This window comes from Podarcis erhardii (assembly GCF_964252035.2).
Source record: "Podarcis erhardii genome assembly, chromosome: 4".
Classification (NCBI taxonomy): Eukaryota; Metazoa; Chordata; class Lepidosauria; order Squamata; family Lacertidae; genus Podarcis; species Podarcis erhardii.
Window position 1 is genome coordinate 57,499,477 of NC_138508.1, and position 18,238 is coordinate 57,517,714.

General features: G+C 41.8%; 1 protein-coding gene across 2 annotated transcripts in view; it reads left to right on the top strand.

Annotated features, from left to right (window-relative positions):
* The first annotated feature begins 6,304 nt into the window (after positions 1 to 6,304).
* The window catches only part of ABCG1 (ATP binding cassette subfamily G member 1), a 48,651-nt gene continuing 36,717 nt past the window's right edge, over positions 6,305 to 18,238 (top strand). The window contains exons 1-2 of one of the 2 annotated variants that reach the window (XM_081859208.1): positions 6,305 to 6,547; positions 9,594 to 9,837. In XM_081859208.1, coding sequence (XP_081715334.1) covers positions 6,506 to 6,547; positions 9,594 to 9,837 — 286 coding nt within the window. In that variant the 5' untranslated portion in view covers positions 6,305 to 6,505. Of the gene's footprint in view, positions 6,548 to 6,822; positions 7,307 to 9,593; positions 9,838 to 18,238 lie in introns of those variants that run through there. The other variant, XM_081859209.1, reaches the window with a different exon arrangement.

The window sequence follows — 18,238 nt, forward strand, 5'->3', positions numbered from 1 at the left end:
GATGGGAATTGTAGTCCAAAACAGCTGGAGACCCAAGTTTGGGAAACTCTGGTCTACACCATTGAACTTGTCTATCGTTTTCTCTAATGGGCTTGTTTGTCTGCTTGACTGATCAGCTGATCATTTTAATGAGCAAAAGCTATTTTCCCTTCCTCTGCTGGCAAAGATGAGGCATATATACATAAAACAATACATTTTGCATCTTGCCAGCTAAGGAAAAGAAAAAAGTCTTTGCTCCTTATGAGACTTCTCTCTCTACTTGAAAGGTTTTCTCTCCTCTTGATAGCTAAGCTAAATCAATGTCTTAATTAGAATGCTATTTTATTATTCTTTTTGATACCACAGACTTCGTGTGGTGATGCTAAATAAATCTAACTTTTATTTAACACTGCCTTCTTGTTATTAGATCCCAGATGATTCCGCTGTTTTCAGGCTGTGATGACACCTCATTTCAGTGGGAGAATCTAGCCTAATTTATCACAGGAATCAGGAACCTGCGACCTTTCAGATCTGCGGGACTCAAACTCCCATTAGTCCCAGTCAACACAGGGATGATGGGAGTTATAGTCAAATTTCTGAGGGGTCAGTTTCCCACCGCTTCCTTATAACTAGAAATGCTTAAATATAAATAGAATTGTAAAGAAATTATTTTCTTATTTGAAAAAATAGCACAGCAATGTGAAAACTGTTAGCAGGACTACATCCTTATAAATGCACAAACCTGAATTTCATTAATTTCATAGCCCTTTTTTGTACACTGATTTGACATTTCAAGTGTGATAAGGCATTGTTACATCCATACCTTAGTGGTTCTATGGAAAACACTGCCTAGACAGATAAACCAGAAGTGAAAATATAGTGTAAAAAAGAAATGGACAGAGTTCATGGTTGACCTAAGATATTTCACTTCCTGAGGTGGACAAGATTCTTCTCCTGCCCATTTGATGCACAGAAACTAAGGAGGCTGGAGGTGGATAAATCTTACTTCAATGCTGGAACAAGGGAGGCATTTACTGTGAGTTTCGGCACCTCTTTTTCTTGAAAAACAGCACTGATCATGACGGCAGTCTTAAACACACAGACTAGGGACTGAGAGCCATTGGACACAGTGGAATTTACATCTGAGTAAATATGCATAGGATTGCCCTTCATGAGACCAAATCAAACCCGGCCCTGTTATGTCTATGAATTTCAATGGATAAGTTAAACAAATTTTCAAGTGTGAAACAGATTCATTATTTTGAACAAGAACCTGGGAGTAGAAAGAATAATCTAAGAATTGGAAATAATAAAAAATGTGTTTCCCCCCAGAAATGTGTTGCCATGGTAGTTAATTTATTTGTATTTTCCCCAAGCCTTTACCCCCTTTTCACTTTTGGCAATATATTATGCACTCTGCACTTCTTTCATAATGGCTTAAGTAATTACTTTCCCTATGTTTTCATTGTTAAAATATCAAAGCATCGTTTACAATACTCACTTGGAACACAAATTGTAAAAAGCATTTAGACCTTGGAAGAGAAATGGGTGCAGATTCACTTTAGAAGCCTAAACTGCCATGCAATTATCAGAAGCATAGAGAGGAGCTTTTAGCTTTCTATCTTTTTCTATTGCTGCTTTTTGGAAGGGGTACTCAAGAAGTTTGTGATTTATTTTTTTAAATGAAATTCAGTGAAAACATAAACAACAAACATTAAAATGTGTGGTTTTTTTTAAAAAAAACAACAACACTGAGAACAATCTCAGATGTCCCCTCAAAAAAATGGCTTGTGTGAGGATCCAGATGTATAATATTTTAAATGTGCAAATAAATGCCTCTGAAGAACAAGGAACAAAATGAAATAAAAAAATTCCTTCCAGTAGCACCTTAAAGACCAACTGAGTTAGTTCTAGGTATGAGCTTTCGTGTGCATGCACACTTCTTCAGATACACTGAAACAGAAGTCACCGGACCTTTCTATATAGTGAGAAGGTGGGGAGGGGTATTACTCAGAAGGGTGGTGGGAATGGGTGATTGGCAGATAGCTGCGATGAGCCTGTTGACGACTCTTAACGACTGCAATAGGTCTAACAGGAAAAAGCAAGGGGTGAGAAGGTGAAAAATGGCTTTGTCATGTATAATGAGATAAGAATCCAATGTCTTTATTCAAACCAGGTCTCTCCATAGTTTTAAGTTTGGTGATAAGTTGCAATTCAGCAGCTTCTCTTTCCAGTCTATTTCTGAAATTCCTTTGTAATAGAACAGCTACTTTGAGATCTTGTATAGAATGTCCTGGGAGATTGAAGTGTTCTCCTACTGGTTTTTCTGTCTTGTGGTTCCTGATGTCGGATTTATGTCCATTAATTCTTTGGCGTAAGGTCTGGCCTGTTTGTCCAATATAGAGAGCTGAAGGACACTGTTGGCATTTTATGGCATACACAATGTTAGACGATGAGCAATTAAATAGTCCCGAGATGGTATGTGTGATGTTGTTGGGGCCAGTAATGGTGTTGTCCGGGTGTATGTGGCAGCAAAGTTGGCATCTGGGTTTATTGCAGGCTCTGGTGCCAGTGTCCGTGTTAAGTCTGGTTATAGTATTATTGTGGGTTAGGAGTTGTTTAAGATTGGGGGGCTGTCTGGAGGATGGTAAGATGGGTAGATAATCCTCCTAATCGCTTACCTGAAATCCATAGCCCCAACAAACAGAACTTACTGCAAGAGATGTCCTTTCACAATGGTAACTGTCATATCCATTGCTTCATCCACTTTTTGCCTCTTGCCCCACCCACCTGCATACAGTCCCACTGGGCTTGCCCATCAGCTCCATCCCTGCTTCCTTTGTAATTAGTTGTTTCCTGTTCATTTGCATGTCGAGGGCATTCCTGAACTAGCCTCTACTTAGTTGCTGTGTGTGCTGTGTAGGAAATGGGATAACCTATCAATTTTTGTCCTCTCTGTTTCCCGTTTTCCAAAACTTAAATTAAGCTCTCCAAGTTTATTCAGCAATTTGCAAATTTCTTTTTACAGGTCCTCTTAAAATTGCTGTGGCCAATTACTCCTAATAAACACACAATCCTCTGCATCCCCCATTGACAAGATCTTGGGTGGTAAAGACGGGGGGGGGGGGTTCTTTTGGAGAACATATAACAGCTGGAATAGACATACTGGGCTAGACAATGTTCTGACCTGGTGTGAGGCAGTTCCATATGTTTACATTTCAGGTGGATATGGCACAACAAGGGTGAAGAACCATTTTTAGCCCACAGGCTGAATTCCTATGTGGACAATCTCCCAAGTGTCACATGGGTATGGGTCAGAGCTAAAAGTGGGTGGAACAATGAGTGCAAACATTACCTTTGTAGGATACTTCCTACAGACACTCTCTTACACCCCTCTATCCAGGCAAGCAGGAGGCATTCTGAGAGTTGAAGGACACATTCATTTCTAAAAATTCCTTCCAGTAGCACCTTAAAGACCAACTAAGTTAACTTGCTAAGTTAACTTAGTTGGTCTTTAAGGTGCTACTGGAAGGAATTTTTTGTTTTTTGTTTTGACTATGGCAGACCAACACGGCTACCTATCTGTAACATTCATTTCTGCTAGGCAAAAGCATTCAGAGTGCAAAGCAGCGCCAGTTAGAGGGTGGGTGCTGCAGAGAGATCCAAAGGTGTGAGAAGCATGGAAGACTTCATTTGGCCCTTGGGTCTGAAGTTCCCCAACCCTGTGGCAGAAAATGATTTGAAGTTGCTTCTTGTAGTTTCCTCTCTAGCTCAAGCCAGGAGGCTGCATATTATTGCAGTGGTGATGGGGCAGAACAAACAGGTATCAAATGAATATATGCAAGCACACAGGAACATGCAAGGGTAAAAGATTAAATGGTAATTGTAATACTGTAGCAATAAGAACATGTCACTTGCTAGCATCACAGGGAGAGCATACACCAGGGCTGTATGCAACTTTTGCACCTATTCACTGCCAGACCAATATTTTAAGGGCAGCATGCCAGCTTTAATTTTTCATTATGGTAATGTCTACTAATTGTCCCATATCCCATTTGCAAAGTTAATGCAAGAGTTGGAACGCAGGAGAGTCTTTGCTATTTTTAGGTTGTGGATTACGTAATTTCATTGCAATATCCCTAAGTGCAGTTTGGTAGCAGTTAGCATCCTTGACACTTCACAGGGGTTTACACAGAGATGAATCACTTATCGATCTGTCAGAGGTTCTGTGGAAAAGTGAATCATCTAATAGGAACCCCAAATTCTGTTGTCAAGGAAATCCTTTTGAAACTTAAAGGGACTTTTGAGATCACATGTTTCGAAGGAGTGCTGGGAAAATAGGGAAGTGAGAATTTCCTGAGATTCTGCAGGAGATGAGTTGTGAAGGGCAGTTGCACTCCTATTGTCTTTTAAACACCAGTCTTCCTTTGGAACGCAATAGGGAAATTTAGATTATTCAGGCAGATAAAAGAGAGGGGGGAACTTCCTTTCTTGCTAAGGCTTGCATTGCTTCTAAACATGGTTTTAATGGATTTTTTAAAAAAGCAAACTGAGTTAAATACTATCCAACCACCACCACCAACCCCAGATAAAGGAAGTTAGGTTTAACAGCAATTCCCTTCAATCAGTATATTGTGATGGTACCATAATTCTTTATTCAGTAGATTCAAGAAATGGCAGAAAGGCAAATCAGGTATTAACACTTTTTTCATTCTTTGTTTCACCTGCCTGACAAGTGAGTTTGTGCCTTATCTCTCAAACTTTCTTGTCCACACACACTGTACAAGGCATGATGCTTTGATTTGAAAGCCTGTGTTATTTTTAACTGCTAAAAGCAGAAGCAAAATAAATAAAAAATAATAATTTTCATACTTTAGTGGGCTGAGTAATTGTTATCCAAAATGTGTAAGAGAAGTGATTCAGGATATTTTTCTATAGCGCAATGGAAAGCTTTGTCACATTTGGATAGTTGTGCTATGAGTTTGTGTGTGTGGCGGTGGGCAGGCTGTATGCCTGAACTCCCTTCTAATTCCTGGATCCAGCACAGATTCCATCCTGGGAATAACCAGGTTATGGGAATAACCAGGTTAGTTTCCTGGTAACGGCCCATGGGCTGTTAAGATAACAAAGGAAGTGGATTGGCTCCAGAGGGCAACTGGTGGCCCCCCTCCCTCAACTCACTGGTAGTCAGAAAGACAAAGGCCAGAGCTGAGAGAGGCAGAAGCTGGAAGCAAAGCTGCAATCTGGGCAGCTGAGAGACAGAGCCATGCCTGATTTCTGCTGGAATCAAAGGCGGTGGCTATGAGAGAAGCAAGACCCTCTTGCTGCTGTGAACCCCTCCAGCATAGGCTTAGGTTGTAAATAAACCATATCTCACAAACACACCACAATCTCCACTGGCTTCATTCCATTGGAAACACAAACGCTGGGTTAAAGTGCCTAGAACTCCTGGAATCTTGCACTGCTCAGAGATTAGGGTGGCATCCAACAGTACAGTATCAATATATTTTCCAGAAGCTTGAACTACAGAACAATCACACCAAGCACCAGTCCATCCCAGTCACAAAGTGCGAATGGGGAGCAGGGACAAGCTTCTACCTGTGAATGCATTCAGAAGATATAGGGCTGCTTCTTTATTGTTAACGAAGCTTGGCACGATAGGAAAGTGTGCTTCTGAGCATCTGCAAAGTGCCCTTTAGTACTGGGTAACCGCAGCACAACCTCTGGCACTGGAGTCAGTAACACTGAGGGGATAGACAGCAGAAATCTCTTTGAGCCCCAGCACCTTTTCTTCTGGAATCTAAGCCCCAGCAGCAGAGAGAGCTTCCTTGCTCCATTAGACTTGACATCAGGAATAACTTTCTGACAGTAGGACCTGTTCCAACAGTGCAGTGGACTCCCTTGGGAGGTTCTGGACTCTCCTTCCTTGGAGGTTTTGAAGCAGAGGTTGCATCCAAGACAGATGTCTTGGATACTTTCGCTGAGAATCCTGCATTGCAGGGGGTTGGACTAGATGGCCCTTGAGGGTCCCTTGCCACTCTCTAGTTCTATTATCCTTCTGTCCACCCCAAGTGCCCGTGTCTCTCTGGTCTGGAAACGGCAGTAAGGGGGCACCAGAAGCCCGTCAGGGCCCCTCCAACGCCACGCAACGCCGCTCAGGGCAGAAGGAAAACAAGAGCACGTTTACGGGCAAGAGGCAAGCCACGCCCCCGGCTGCCCCTCAGCCAATCGGGAACGAGGGAGAGCCGAGGGAGAGCCAGTGGGACGCCGAGAGAGGGCAGGCTAAGTAAACAAGCAGCCGGTACCCAGAGAGGCCCCGCCTCCTCTCTCTCTCTTTCGTGCTTTCCCCCTTTCTTTTAGGTGCTGCTTCCAGTCGATCTTGCCCCAGCCGCGACGCCTCCCTCTCAGGCTGCTGCAGCTGCTCTGGATCTCCTTCTCTCTCCTTTTTTTTGCGGTTTGTTTTGTGTGTGCTTCTCCTCCTGCTGCTGATCTTTTCTCCTGCGCTGGTTGCAGCCTCCGGGGGCACATGGCATGCCTGATGGCCGCTTTCTCAGTGGGCACCGCTTTGGTAAGTTGGGCGCCCCTTCGCTTCCGTAGGAGTGGGACAAGCACAGCTGCGCAGAGCGATCTTGACCCTGCGCCCCTTCCCCGGTCATGACAGGACCTTTGACTTGCTTGCATATACCATCTGCTCTGAATGACCCACGGACAAGACGGCGAGAGGGAGAGTCCTGGGTGGGCATTTGTGTGTGTGTGTGAAGGCAAGGAGGTGGAATCGGAGAACCTGAGCTTAGTATGCGACTTTGAAGGGACAGCACCCCCCCCCCAAATCCCCCACACTTGAACTGTTACAGTATGTCTGTCTTTGACGTCGCTCTCGCCTTGTCCTCTTTGGGGGCTGGTGGCTTGCTCTCTGTGTTGTTGTGTGTTGTGTTGAAAACAAACGAAACGGGGGTCAAGAGCAACCCATTATCTAGATCAAACGTAGCCCAGCTGTTGGCCGGCTCCTCCTAAGCAGAAACGCTTAAAGAGCGAAAGAGATAATACCAAGCGGGTCAAAAGCGACGAGTTAATTCATTACAGCTAGAGCGGCGGGGGCGGGGGGACGAGGAGGAGGAGGGACACTTCTGCAAAAGTGACCCAGAGCCGGCGCTAAAGCTGGGTCAGTGGTTGCCTCTTTTAATCGGAGCTTTGCTGGGGTGGATCAACCCTCGCTTTAATTAGTTGCGTGTTGATCCACCGAATGGGAAGGAAAAGGGGACCCGGAGTTTGGTTTCTCAGGAATTAATCAATCTTGATTGGCAGCCTCAGCATTTCCTTTGCTTTGGTAAGGAATCTCTCTGTTGTTTTATTGCTTTCCGTTTCGAATGGATGCCTCTGGTGGGGTTTATTTCTATATTTATAGACAGCTGACCTGCAGAGGTTGTTTTTCATATAGCGTGGCAACTTACTTGTATGCATCTTTCCCCGCAAGCTTCAGTGACAATTTCTCTTCCCTTTGGGGGCTGTTAGTTGCTGTGGCTTCAATGTTGTCATCTTGCAGGTACAGGCTGGTTAGAACTGCGGGGTTTATTTTGTTTTTGTCATGTACATCATTCTGGATTTGAAGTCATCTGGGTTTGACCGAAAGTTACCTCTCTGCCTCGAGCTTATAAAAAAAGATGGAGCTGGAGGAGGGGAGGGGGGAAATGAGATGGGTTTTCTGAGCATGCTCAGACTTTTCGCGACTGCATCCTATGATTTGGAAACAGATTTACTGAGGCACAGGTAACCTTTCGAGCTCATTATATAATGGATTTTGTGTAAACTTGGAGCCAAATAGTGGGTTTTCTCAAAAGTAAGTTTCATGGGTAAAGGATGCAAATTGTTCCCCCACCCCCACGGCCAGTGTCCTTCTTTTTTTGCAAGGGAACGCAACAAATTTATTTCTCAGCTCCTGGTTGTGTAACATGATGTAATTAAAAATCTTCAAAAGTGAAATGGGAATGTAGAACCCCACAGGAAAAGGATGCAGCTTTACAGCAGAGGAAATAGGTTACATAAACTGGATTTCAGAACCTAAGTCTGCTGCAAGGCATCAGTACTAGACATACATTATTTGCAATTTGTTGTAAATATTAATTGTTATAAAATATTAAGTGACTTGGCTCATTCAGAAAGAGAAGCATATCTGAGATTTAGGTATTTGTTTTCCTCTATGCATTTCCACTCTCCACCAAATTATAAACCTCTTGACTTAACTAGGACAGTCTTGAATCTTACCGGGATAAGATCAACTATTATTTCATATCATGTGATGCCATTTCTCATCTTACCAAATTCCAAAAAAGTTGGCAGTGGTGGGAAGATGTTTGCTCACAGGAAATAATCCCCACAGGAAGAATCCCTGAGTCAACGTCATCATCTGACATTTTTAAATCTCAGGTCTGGTGTTTATCTTGCCTATTGGGAGACCTCGGGTCTCAAATTTTGGTGGTGCCCTGTGCAACACCAAATTTGGGTGTACCCCCCGCCTTCCATTCTACACCATAGTTGCGTTACCCCCCAAAGCTCAACACCCTGTGTGACTGAACCGCTTGCGCTCCCCTAAATCTGCCTCTGTCTTGGCCCCCATGCATATCTTTTTGTACCACAATGCCAGATGAACATGTAAACAAGAGAAAATATCAAAAGTGTCTTGTGTGTGTAAATTCTCAATACTTTTAAAGTAAAATCAGTTGAAATCAGTTCAGGGCTTGGACCATGAGGGTGAATGGAGCCCTATCCAGCTAACCTCAGCCAGCACCCCATCTGCCTGCTTTCTTACATCCATCCAGTCCAGGGGATAGTACAAGCTGTTTGCTTCCTCCTCCTTAGTCTCAGTGTTGCCATTGTGGAACATAGTAGAGAGGAGGATGGGAAAAAACGATAATCAGCTGTCTCTGTGTCATCCTCTCTGGCACCTCGTCTTCTGCACTACCAGTTCCAGTGGTCATCACTCACCATCTCTTGAAGCTACACCATGCAGAGTATTCAAACACTATGACACCCAATTTTTTGCATCGTTCTGCAAAGTCCATGCCTTTTAAAGCCAATTGCAGAAGCAGCACTAGGTGGATTTCCTTACCAGATCTACTGCCTTTGCCTCACCAGCTGGCACTGGGTGCTTTACTTGTTAATGTTTGTCCACACGGATGTAGCACAGGAATCCCCTGGGCTGCTTGGGAAGAGGAAGAACATGTCGTGTGAGCCACTTCTTATAGCATAGCTTCTCAGGGGCGGGGGAGTGGTTAATGTAGTCATCGCTGGGTTGCCCTAGTCAAATATTGGAGTGTGAACATTTCTCCCTATATGCTGTTTTATCATGCAGTTGTGTAGATCAGCCTTTTCTAGCCTGGTGCCTTCTAGATGTTTTGGACTACAACTCCCATGAGCCCCAGCCTGCATGTGCTGATAGGAGTTGTAGTTAAAAACATCTGGAGGGCAGAAGGTTGGTGAAGGCTGGTGAAGATGTAACATGAACAGAGCTGAACCTAGGTTTGTTTCTTCTTCTTCTTTGACATTACAGTGGGAACAAATGACTAGCAGATGCATTTTCCTGTGTGGAAACTATTTTCTCCCTTTTTGTATTCCAGAATGCCAGCAATTCTGCATCTGCTATGCCTGAACCAAAGTCTGTATGCGTTTCAGTAGATGAAGTGGTCTCCAATGGAACCGACACCCAAGAAGTCCACCTACTCAATGGCCATTTAAAAAAGGTGGACAATGCATTGACAGAAGCCCATCGCTTCTCCTACCTTCCGCGGAGACCGGCTGTGAACATTGAGTTTAAAGAACTCTCTTACTCGATCCAAGAAGGACCATGGTGGAGGAAGAAGGGTAAGTCTGTGAGAAAGTTTCCTGTTCTGTTCTTGTTGGAAGGGAAGCAAATGTTCTCATCCTGACATGGTTCTGAAGGGGAACAATGGAAATTAGATGATAGCAAAGGCAGTCAGTGATATGTACTGAAGTTAAAGATTTCTATTTTTGTCTTGCTGAGGCATTGTGATAATCTTCTGCTGTAGTCATGCTTTCTTTCTTGTTTGTCTACATGGACTTAATGTATACTAAATATAAATGATTTTTAAAAAAGGACTAATGGGCAAGTTGTGCCCCTCTTCTTGGTTGTCAGTATGACAACCACTGCCCCCAGTGTCTTGCTGAATATTGGGTTCAGTTTCTAGAGGAGCTAAGCTCATTGTCCACCTTTGGTGATGAATCTTGCCAAGAGAGAAGACATTATGTATTGGATTCCTTTGGTTAGTTGTGAAAGTGTGCTTGAAGAAGGAGAAACAAGAAGACAAAGTTCAATCAGGTGGCTCAATAAATTGGGATGGATCCTTTGATAAAGGATGGATTGAATTTAGATGGTCACCACTTCCAAATAAGTCCTTGTTCATAGAATTGTAGAGTTGGAAGGGATCCAAGGGTCATCTAGTCCAACCCTTTTGCAATGCAGGAATTTCAGCTAAAGCATCCATGACAGATGGCCATCTAACCTTTGGTCAAAAACCTCCAAGGAAGGAGGTGCCTTAGCAGAGCCTGCCCTATCATCATCATCATCATCACCACCACCACATTTATTTATACTTCACTAGGTAGTTCCATGGTGGGTTACAACAATTTACAATGCAGTATTTAAAACAGTTAAAGCTAAATTACAATTTTAGGAACAGGGTGGCTACTGAACAGAAACATCACCAAAAGTTGTATTGAGTAGGTGGCCAGAACCAGGTGGGCAATTTAGGGGCTGCCTTGGAGAATGCTCCCTTCCAGGTCACTTCCATGAACTTCTGAGGACAGCAGAACTACTCATAGATTCCCTGCTCTGCTGCTCTTAACACCCAATAGGTTCTGTAGGAAAGGAGGCAGCCTCTCAGAAATTTGGGGCCCAAGTCACTTTAGGGCTTTAAACACCAGTGTGAGCATCTTTTAATTGGGCCCAGAAACAAACTGGCTGCCACTGTAGCTGTTTTATATGAGTGCTATATGCGGGGTTATATGAGTGCTAAAGGCAACCCCAGCTAATAATCTGGCCATTGCATTTTTGACCAGTTGAAGTTTCTGAGTCAACAAGGGCAACTCCATGTGTTGAGCACATTGCAGTGATCGAAACTGGAAGTTGACAGAGCATGAAGGTACCATGGCACATTAGTACACATTAGGCAGAGACAGCTGTCTTAGGCACCAGAAGCTCAGGGCAGCAAGTGATGGTGAGATGTTGGAGGTATTGAAGCTGGCCAAGCCAACTGTTTGCCTTCATGTGTGTTGGAGGGTGCTATCTCTTCATGAGTGATTCATCTGTCAGTCCAGTTGGCAGGGGAAGGGGGGTGCCATCTTGCTTGTTTTGCACAGCAAAATGCCTTACTGAGCTGTAGTTCCAACAATGTGAAATGTGTGATCTTGTTTTAAAGGAATTAATATGCATCTTAGATAGCATAACACTCCTTGGCCTTCAGAGAGACTGTAGTGTGTGTTTCTATGCCCAAACTGCTTACTCCTGAATAAATCTAATGAAGTCAAGGGCAAACATTGGTTCTCTTGGTTGTCTTCAGTGTGCTGATTCCCTTCAAAGCCTATAGGTTCAGCATGTGCAATAGGTGCTCATGTCTCCAAATTCAAGCCAAACATGTCAAACATGAGACTTGGATCAAATGAGGCTCCTGTGTTTGTTTCAAGTTCCTTTCTCAATAAAAGAATCAAGAAAACATAAACATAACAGGGTTTACAGAGTTCTTGATCTGTGTGGGTGGATTTATTGCTCCATAGCAGTCCCTTATTGGCAGCAGGATGCAGTGCAAGATGAACCACAATGGTCTGACTCTGTATAAGGCAGCTTTCTATGTTCCTAAGCTCATTTCATGTGGGTTTACTGGTAGAGGACCATTCTTTATTACATTTTAAACACTGTCATAAGAAAAACTCTAATGAATCTGATTCATAATTTGGGGGGGATTTTCTATTTTACTGTATCTTTTTATATCTAAAATGGATAGTGTTCATATCTGCTGAAATGATAAAATTGGGGGCAACTTGTACTTAAAGGTGAGGGGAAACAAAGGCTCACAGATGAGTATGATAAATAAAACAGCTGTCTCCCAACCAGAAACGGGTCTCGTGAACCAGGAGGAAAGAAAGAAATAGTATCTGGGCCCAACTGTGAATGACTGAGTGCTGCTACTAGTTATATAACATAACTGAATGTGTTTATTGCTGTGACAAACAAACAGACCCCAGAAATGTAAAGTTGTAAGTCATAAGGCTTAGCTATGCTATTTCAGAAATAAAATATAAATATTTTGCTCATTACTTGCCATGTTTCTTTGAATGGAATGAGCTATGATCTGCATTAGGGCCTGATAACCTATAGAAATGTTACATTTGTCTATAACTGCTGCACTTTAAGTATTGTTTAAATATCATCTAATAATGTCACATTTGTGAAGATTTGTTTTAAGAAGAAGGTTGTTGCAGTCTATAAAATAGCCCCAACCCCCAATAAACTAGTAATGTCTTCTTAATTTGGGGACTTTGCAGTTCTATGGAGGTGTCTGAGAAAGCTTCTAGCGAAAGATCAACAGGACTTGTAATCGGTCTTTAACACCCGGAAGGCACTCAGGGACCGGGAGTTCTTATCAAAGTTGCCCAGAGCACTTTTTTTCTTTTCTTACTATGACCAAGTTTATGAAGAAAACTTTTTCAGACTATTGGAAAAAACCAGTGTTGATTGTTAAAAAGTCTTTTTGTGCTGATTGTGACTTTTCCTTTCCTCAGTCTATGCAAAACTAAAATCCCATCAGAAGATCAGTTCTGGCTTGGGGTAATACTGACTCAAAACACTCCCTTAATTAGAGCATGGACAGAGGAGCATTTTCTGCTTGATCCATAACCTAGAACCTGTAACAATGGATATAATAGTTTGGGCCCAGATCCAGGGTGCTCCCTCTGCATACAACAAAGATGGAGGAGCACTGTCCCATCTGTTCCATAATTCAAGATCTGTAGTAAGTTACATGGCTTCTAACAACATTGACTTGTGTGCGAGTATTTTGTCAACACAGAATGAAAAATGCTGTCAGTCAGAATGATAACATTTGGCAGATACCATTATGGTTTTCTGCAAGCACCAACAGCAGAATAAGTCAAGTATACACTTAGTTTGAAGTCTTGTTTTCTTCAAGTGACGTGTGTCCTCCATGAAAGGACTAGAGGACGTATGTGGGATTCCCAGCAGCAAATACTTCCGAAGAGAAAATTACCCAAGAGAGAAATGCAGCTCTTGAGGCTGGTGTCACATGTTTTAATGAAGTAATTACAGTTCCACGTGGGATTGTCTTCTATTGTCTAAACTGCCATGACTGCATGTTGCCAATTGTGTTACCTTTGACTCGATCTATTTTAGATGTGTAATTACCAATGTTTGTTTGAATGTGCACAGAAAATTCTGCCCTTGATTCACCAACTGCTACTTTGTGGGAAAATAAAAGTAGAAATTCTTCTAGTTTGTTTTAAGTACTGTTCCCTGCTCCCTTTTCCACACACAGCTAGTTAAGAGAAACTCAGCATGCTGGATGAATTGTTTAGTGAGTCCAGACCCTCCAAGTGTCCCTATTTTCCAGGGATGTCCCTGATTTAGTGAGGCCGTCCTGGTTTTTCATTTGATCCTGGATCATCCCTCTTTTACTTAGGATGTCCCTGTTTTCATTGGAGAAATGTTGGAGCCCTACCCATTGCCACTCCATCACCGCACTTACCTGACCTGGGGATTCTGGTTCGTGGGCTCCACTAGTCAAAACAGGAGCATCAGTGATCGCCCTCTCACACCGGAAACAAACCAGGACCGCTCCAAGAATACACACTGGCGAGCCACTCCCTTACCCGCTTGTGATTGGCCAAGTGGATAGCCAGCTGATCAGGGGGTTTTTAAAAACAAAATTGATTCCCCCCCTTCACTTCTCACTTCCTTCTGTGGCCCCCTAGCCTCAAGCTGTTGCCCTCCCATTAATGCAATTTTCACCTGTCACCCCTTAGAATATCTTGGGGGCCCCCGGTTGGAAAACACTGCTCTAAACTACTTCAAATATGAAACTAGATACCCAAATGAATATTTAATGTCCAAGCTTCACGTTTTGAAAAATAACTGTTTTCTTAAAATCTGATTTGCATTGAGAGAGAAAATATATGACCATGTTTGCACCTACCCTGCTCAATTCTTTGCCAGAGGATGGGACGGATTTCTTTATTTATTACAGATTTCTCGGAAAGAAGTGCATTGATACAAACTAGTTCTTGAATTTCAGAATGCATTGTCTTCCTGTCAACCGCAGTACATTTTTAACTGCCCGAATCTAGACAGGAAATTTAATTTAGGAGTTTTCCACATAAAGCTTTTATTGGCACATAAAAAATAGAAACTGGATTTGTTGAGGCTATATAGCCAGGTCACATAGAAATATCACATAAAATGAATCAATAGCCAGCTTCTCTTGCTGTTAAAAAACAAAAGACAAGTGTCTGTCCCTTCGCACAGAAGGGGTATGGACAGAAGACGAAAAGCTGCAGATACAGTTAGAGGTGGCATTGTGCAGTGTGTTTCAAATAAAGTTCTTTGTGAAGATGATAACTTACATTTATTAAGTTGGGTGAAGGGTGGTATATAGATTAAATAAAGAAATAATGAAGTGTGATGCCGGAAGCCCTGAACATATTAATTTCTGCCTCAAGTTAAAGCGCTGGTCATGATTCAGGTTCCATGAGAGAATGATGGACTCAAAGAAGGAGGACCTGGCCCATCAGATTCATTTTTAGCATATTCTGTGAACAGATATGAAGAGTACTAAAGAGATGAGCTGTATTTGTTCTTACATAGCTCTGTGCGTATATTGACATCACTGCATGTGCACCAGAATTACCATATTGAGATTAAGATGGGTTTTTTTTATATTTAAGAACTAACTCTAGTTTGTGTCTGTGTCTGCAAGATTTCTAATGGCACTTTAGTTGTTCCTTAGTTACATGTAATGGAGCAAACATTGAAACATAATTTAATGCCTGACAACTCATGCAGGGAAAAGGATGAACACAGGCAACTTTTATCATCAAAATATAACTTATAATGGTGTCTACGACCATTCAGTAAGGTAGTTTGCAGTGTCCTGCTGTGTGACGAGGAAACCTTGACCACTTTACTCTGACCACATATTTATGATCATGTGTGGACATGTAGTGAAATTCTCTGTACTACTTGGCAGGATATTCCAGACTTAATGGAAAACTACATTTGGTAAATCATTCCTACTCAAAACCATAAGGTCTGTTCTACCAGGAAGTTCTCGTGTGTAAGCTCCCTTAAAGTGAATGAGAGCAGGATAACCCAACATTTTAATGGGGCTTACGCCAAATAACTTCTTGAGTGATTTTTACATTTTCTAGACCAAACATGGCAATTCTGCTCTCTTCTCTCAGAGGAATAGTATGTGTCTGGTAACTTCAGCTGGGGTCATAAATACTTTTCTTATCTTGTTCCATTAACTTGTTTCCCCATAAGCAAAGGACTAGAATAACACCAGCCTTTGGCAAGAAAATACCTGTTGCCCCCTTGCTACCAGCATGTACGTAATATGCTCATCCAGAAGTTCAACAAGTCAGCCTACTATAGGCTTAACAGTTGATACTGTGATGAATATGTCTTTGTATCCTTCATTCTGACTCCATCCTCTGCCACCCAGTCATCTATAAGAAATATATGTTCCCACATGCAATCTTGTGGGGGCCGGGGAATGACATCCATGTCTTTCTGGCTTGATGATTTGAGACATCTTAACAAAAGCAAACCACATCCCTGTATCTATCTTCAGGGTAACATAGACACATATGATGGCATTGCTGAAAAGTCCCTCCAGTAATAATAATTCAAAGGAGATAATGAATCCCTTATTCCCATTCAGTTCAAGAAGTGCTTTGCTTTTGTATAAGTGAATACAGAAGGCTTATTCATCCTGGGGTACCTAATTTCAGCTTTATTGATGTGTTTGCGGTGAATGTGTGTAATCTTAAAGTGGGATGAGGACATGGAGGTGCATTAGTTGCAAAAGAGGCTCAGTCAGGTAGGTGGAATGCACCATTAAAGAATCCAGCATACGCATGCTCATTGTGGCACGGGGCCAACTTCCCCCTAATGTACCTTGATTTGAAAAGGAAAGCCTGAAAAGGAATCTATTGCTTTCATTATTAATGAAATGGCTGGTACTGTAGATCCATCCATTTGACAGGCCATTTCCACCAGAGGTTTAGTTTTCTAAAGGAAGTTGCACTTCAAGATGTCCCTTACTTCAGGGATAGACCATCTGCTTCGCGTGCAGAATGCCCCATGTTCAATTCCTGCCATCTTCAGGGAGGGCTGGGAATGTTTGATGTCTGAAACTCAGGAGTGCAGCTTTCAGTCGGTGTAAACAATACTGAGCAAGATGGACCTGACTCTGCATAAAGCAGCTTCCTCTGTTCCTTCTTGAGTCCTCAAGATTTAAAGTGGCAATTGGAGATGGGGTGAATTGTGAGTCGTTCAAGATGTAGGAATCCCTTCCTGATCATTGGTTTGTGTATCGCTGAGAAGGAATATTGAATTTAACTTTCATCATATTGCAAAATAATCATATATTTTAAGGATATTTTAAATTATTTCCTTGCAAAAGTTCAGTCTCACAATTACATCATTCCCAGAGGATATAAATTCTGCTTTTCAGTAGTAGTGTAACTGTCACAGGGAGCAGCTGAAGACTGAGATAAATAGGCAGAACTAGCACAGGATGTGCTCAGGTTTATCTTGTTCCATGCACCGCCATTCTGTCTAGGGGCCCTAGATCTATATAATGGAGACACTAGAAGTGTAAAATTTTCCAAAGTGTTGAAGCCGCAGACAAATTCGCTATCTTGTATTGCTTTTACTGATGCAATAATCAGTTTAATATTTATTAGGATAGTGCATAGTAGTACTTTCACAAAAGAATTCTCTGTTACTGAGATACACATTCTTAGTTATACAGTATGTTTCTTTTGATTTGGTGTTATTTAACACCCCTCAATATCTTTCTTGCATATTTAACAATATGCCCTTTGAATTGTGTGATAGTGTTAATCCAGAAAAGTAATAAAACCATGATAAAACCACCATAATTTGTTTGATATTTCAATGGAGGCAGAGGAATGAGAATTGAGTTTAGATGTGGAAGAAACAGATTTAAATCCCTATTACCTGTGTTGGTTACCCTACAACTGGGAGGCAGATAGTGATGTTCCCCGAGAACACTGTAGTGGTGATGGTTGTAATGAGGCAATGAGTTTTAGGCCATTTTATACAAGGATGCTAACTATGCAGGCTGTTGGTACATGACTTGACCACAAATTAATCATGGATTTCTGAGGAGAGTACCATTTTTGTACACATTTCCAAACATGTTTACATTACATGTTTAGGCCTGAATTATGCCTGTAAAATCACAGATATTCACCTCACAACAGAATGTGTGAACCAGTCTTATTTGGTGATTGGTAGAATGCTTCTAGTACAATCCATTGGAATGTTTCGTATGCAAGCCCCACTGAAATGACAATACTTAACTTTTCCCTCCTTCAATACAGCAACCTCTGAGAAGATGATTCTGAAACATTCTTCTCATGTTTTTGTTTATATTAGTAGAAAGTACATAGAGATCCAGAATTGGCCTCCACAGTCACCTATGGACACACTGCTAAGACCATATTCATGGAAGACAATCTTACTCAGCTATGACTGATTGCAAAAGAAGACGACATATAGATAAAAATATAAATTCAATCACATTTAATCAAAATTTGCTCCTTATTGGATATGAAGGAGCACAAATTTTGGCTGGCCACCAAACTGTTAAAACCTTCCCAAAAGCAATGTTTCAAATTAATGCCATCAGGTAATTTACATCTTACGTCTTAACTAAAATATCTTCAAACTGAAAACAGTGTTTAAAAACAGTTAGGGAAAGCAGACTTCACAATAGAGTTGTTGACAAGATCCAGTTTAAACTCACCAGGTTTTTCTGTGTGGTGTTTTGTTTGGTTTGGAGGTACTGTTACAAATTCATTCTGACACATTCATTGAAACAAGTGCATATTTTGTTCTGCAAGAATCTATACCCTGAGCCTTTTAAAGATGCAAACGATCAAAAATAGGATTTGCTCTAAATTATTTGCTGATCCTGGTTAGAGG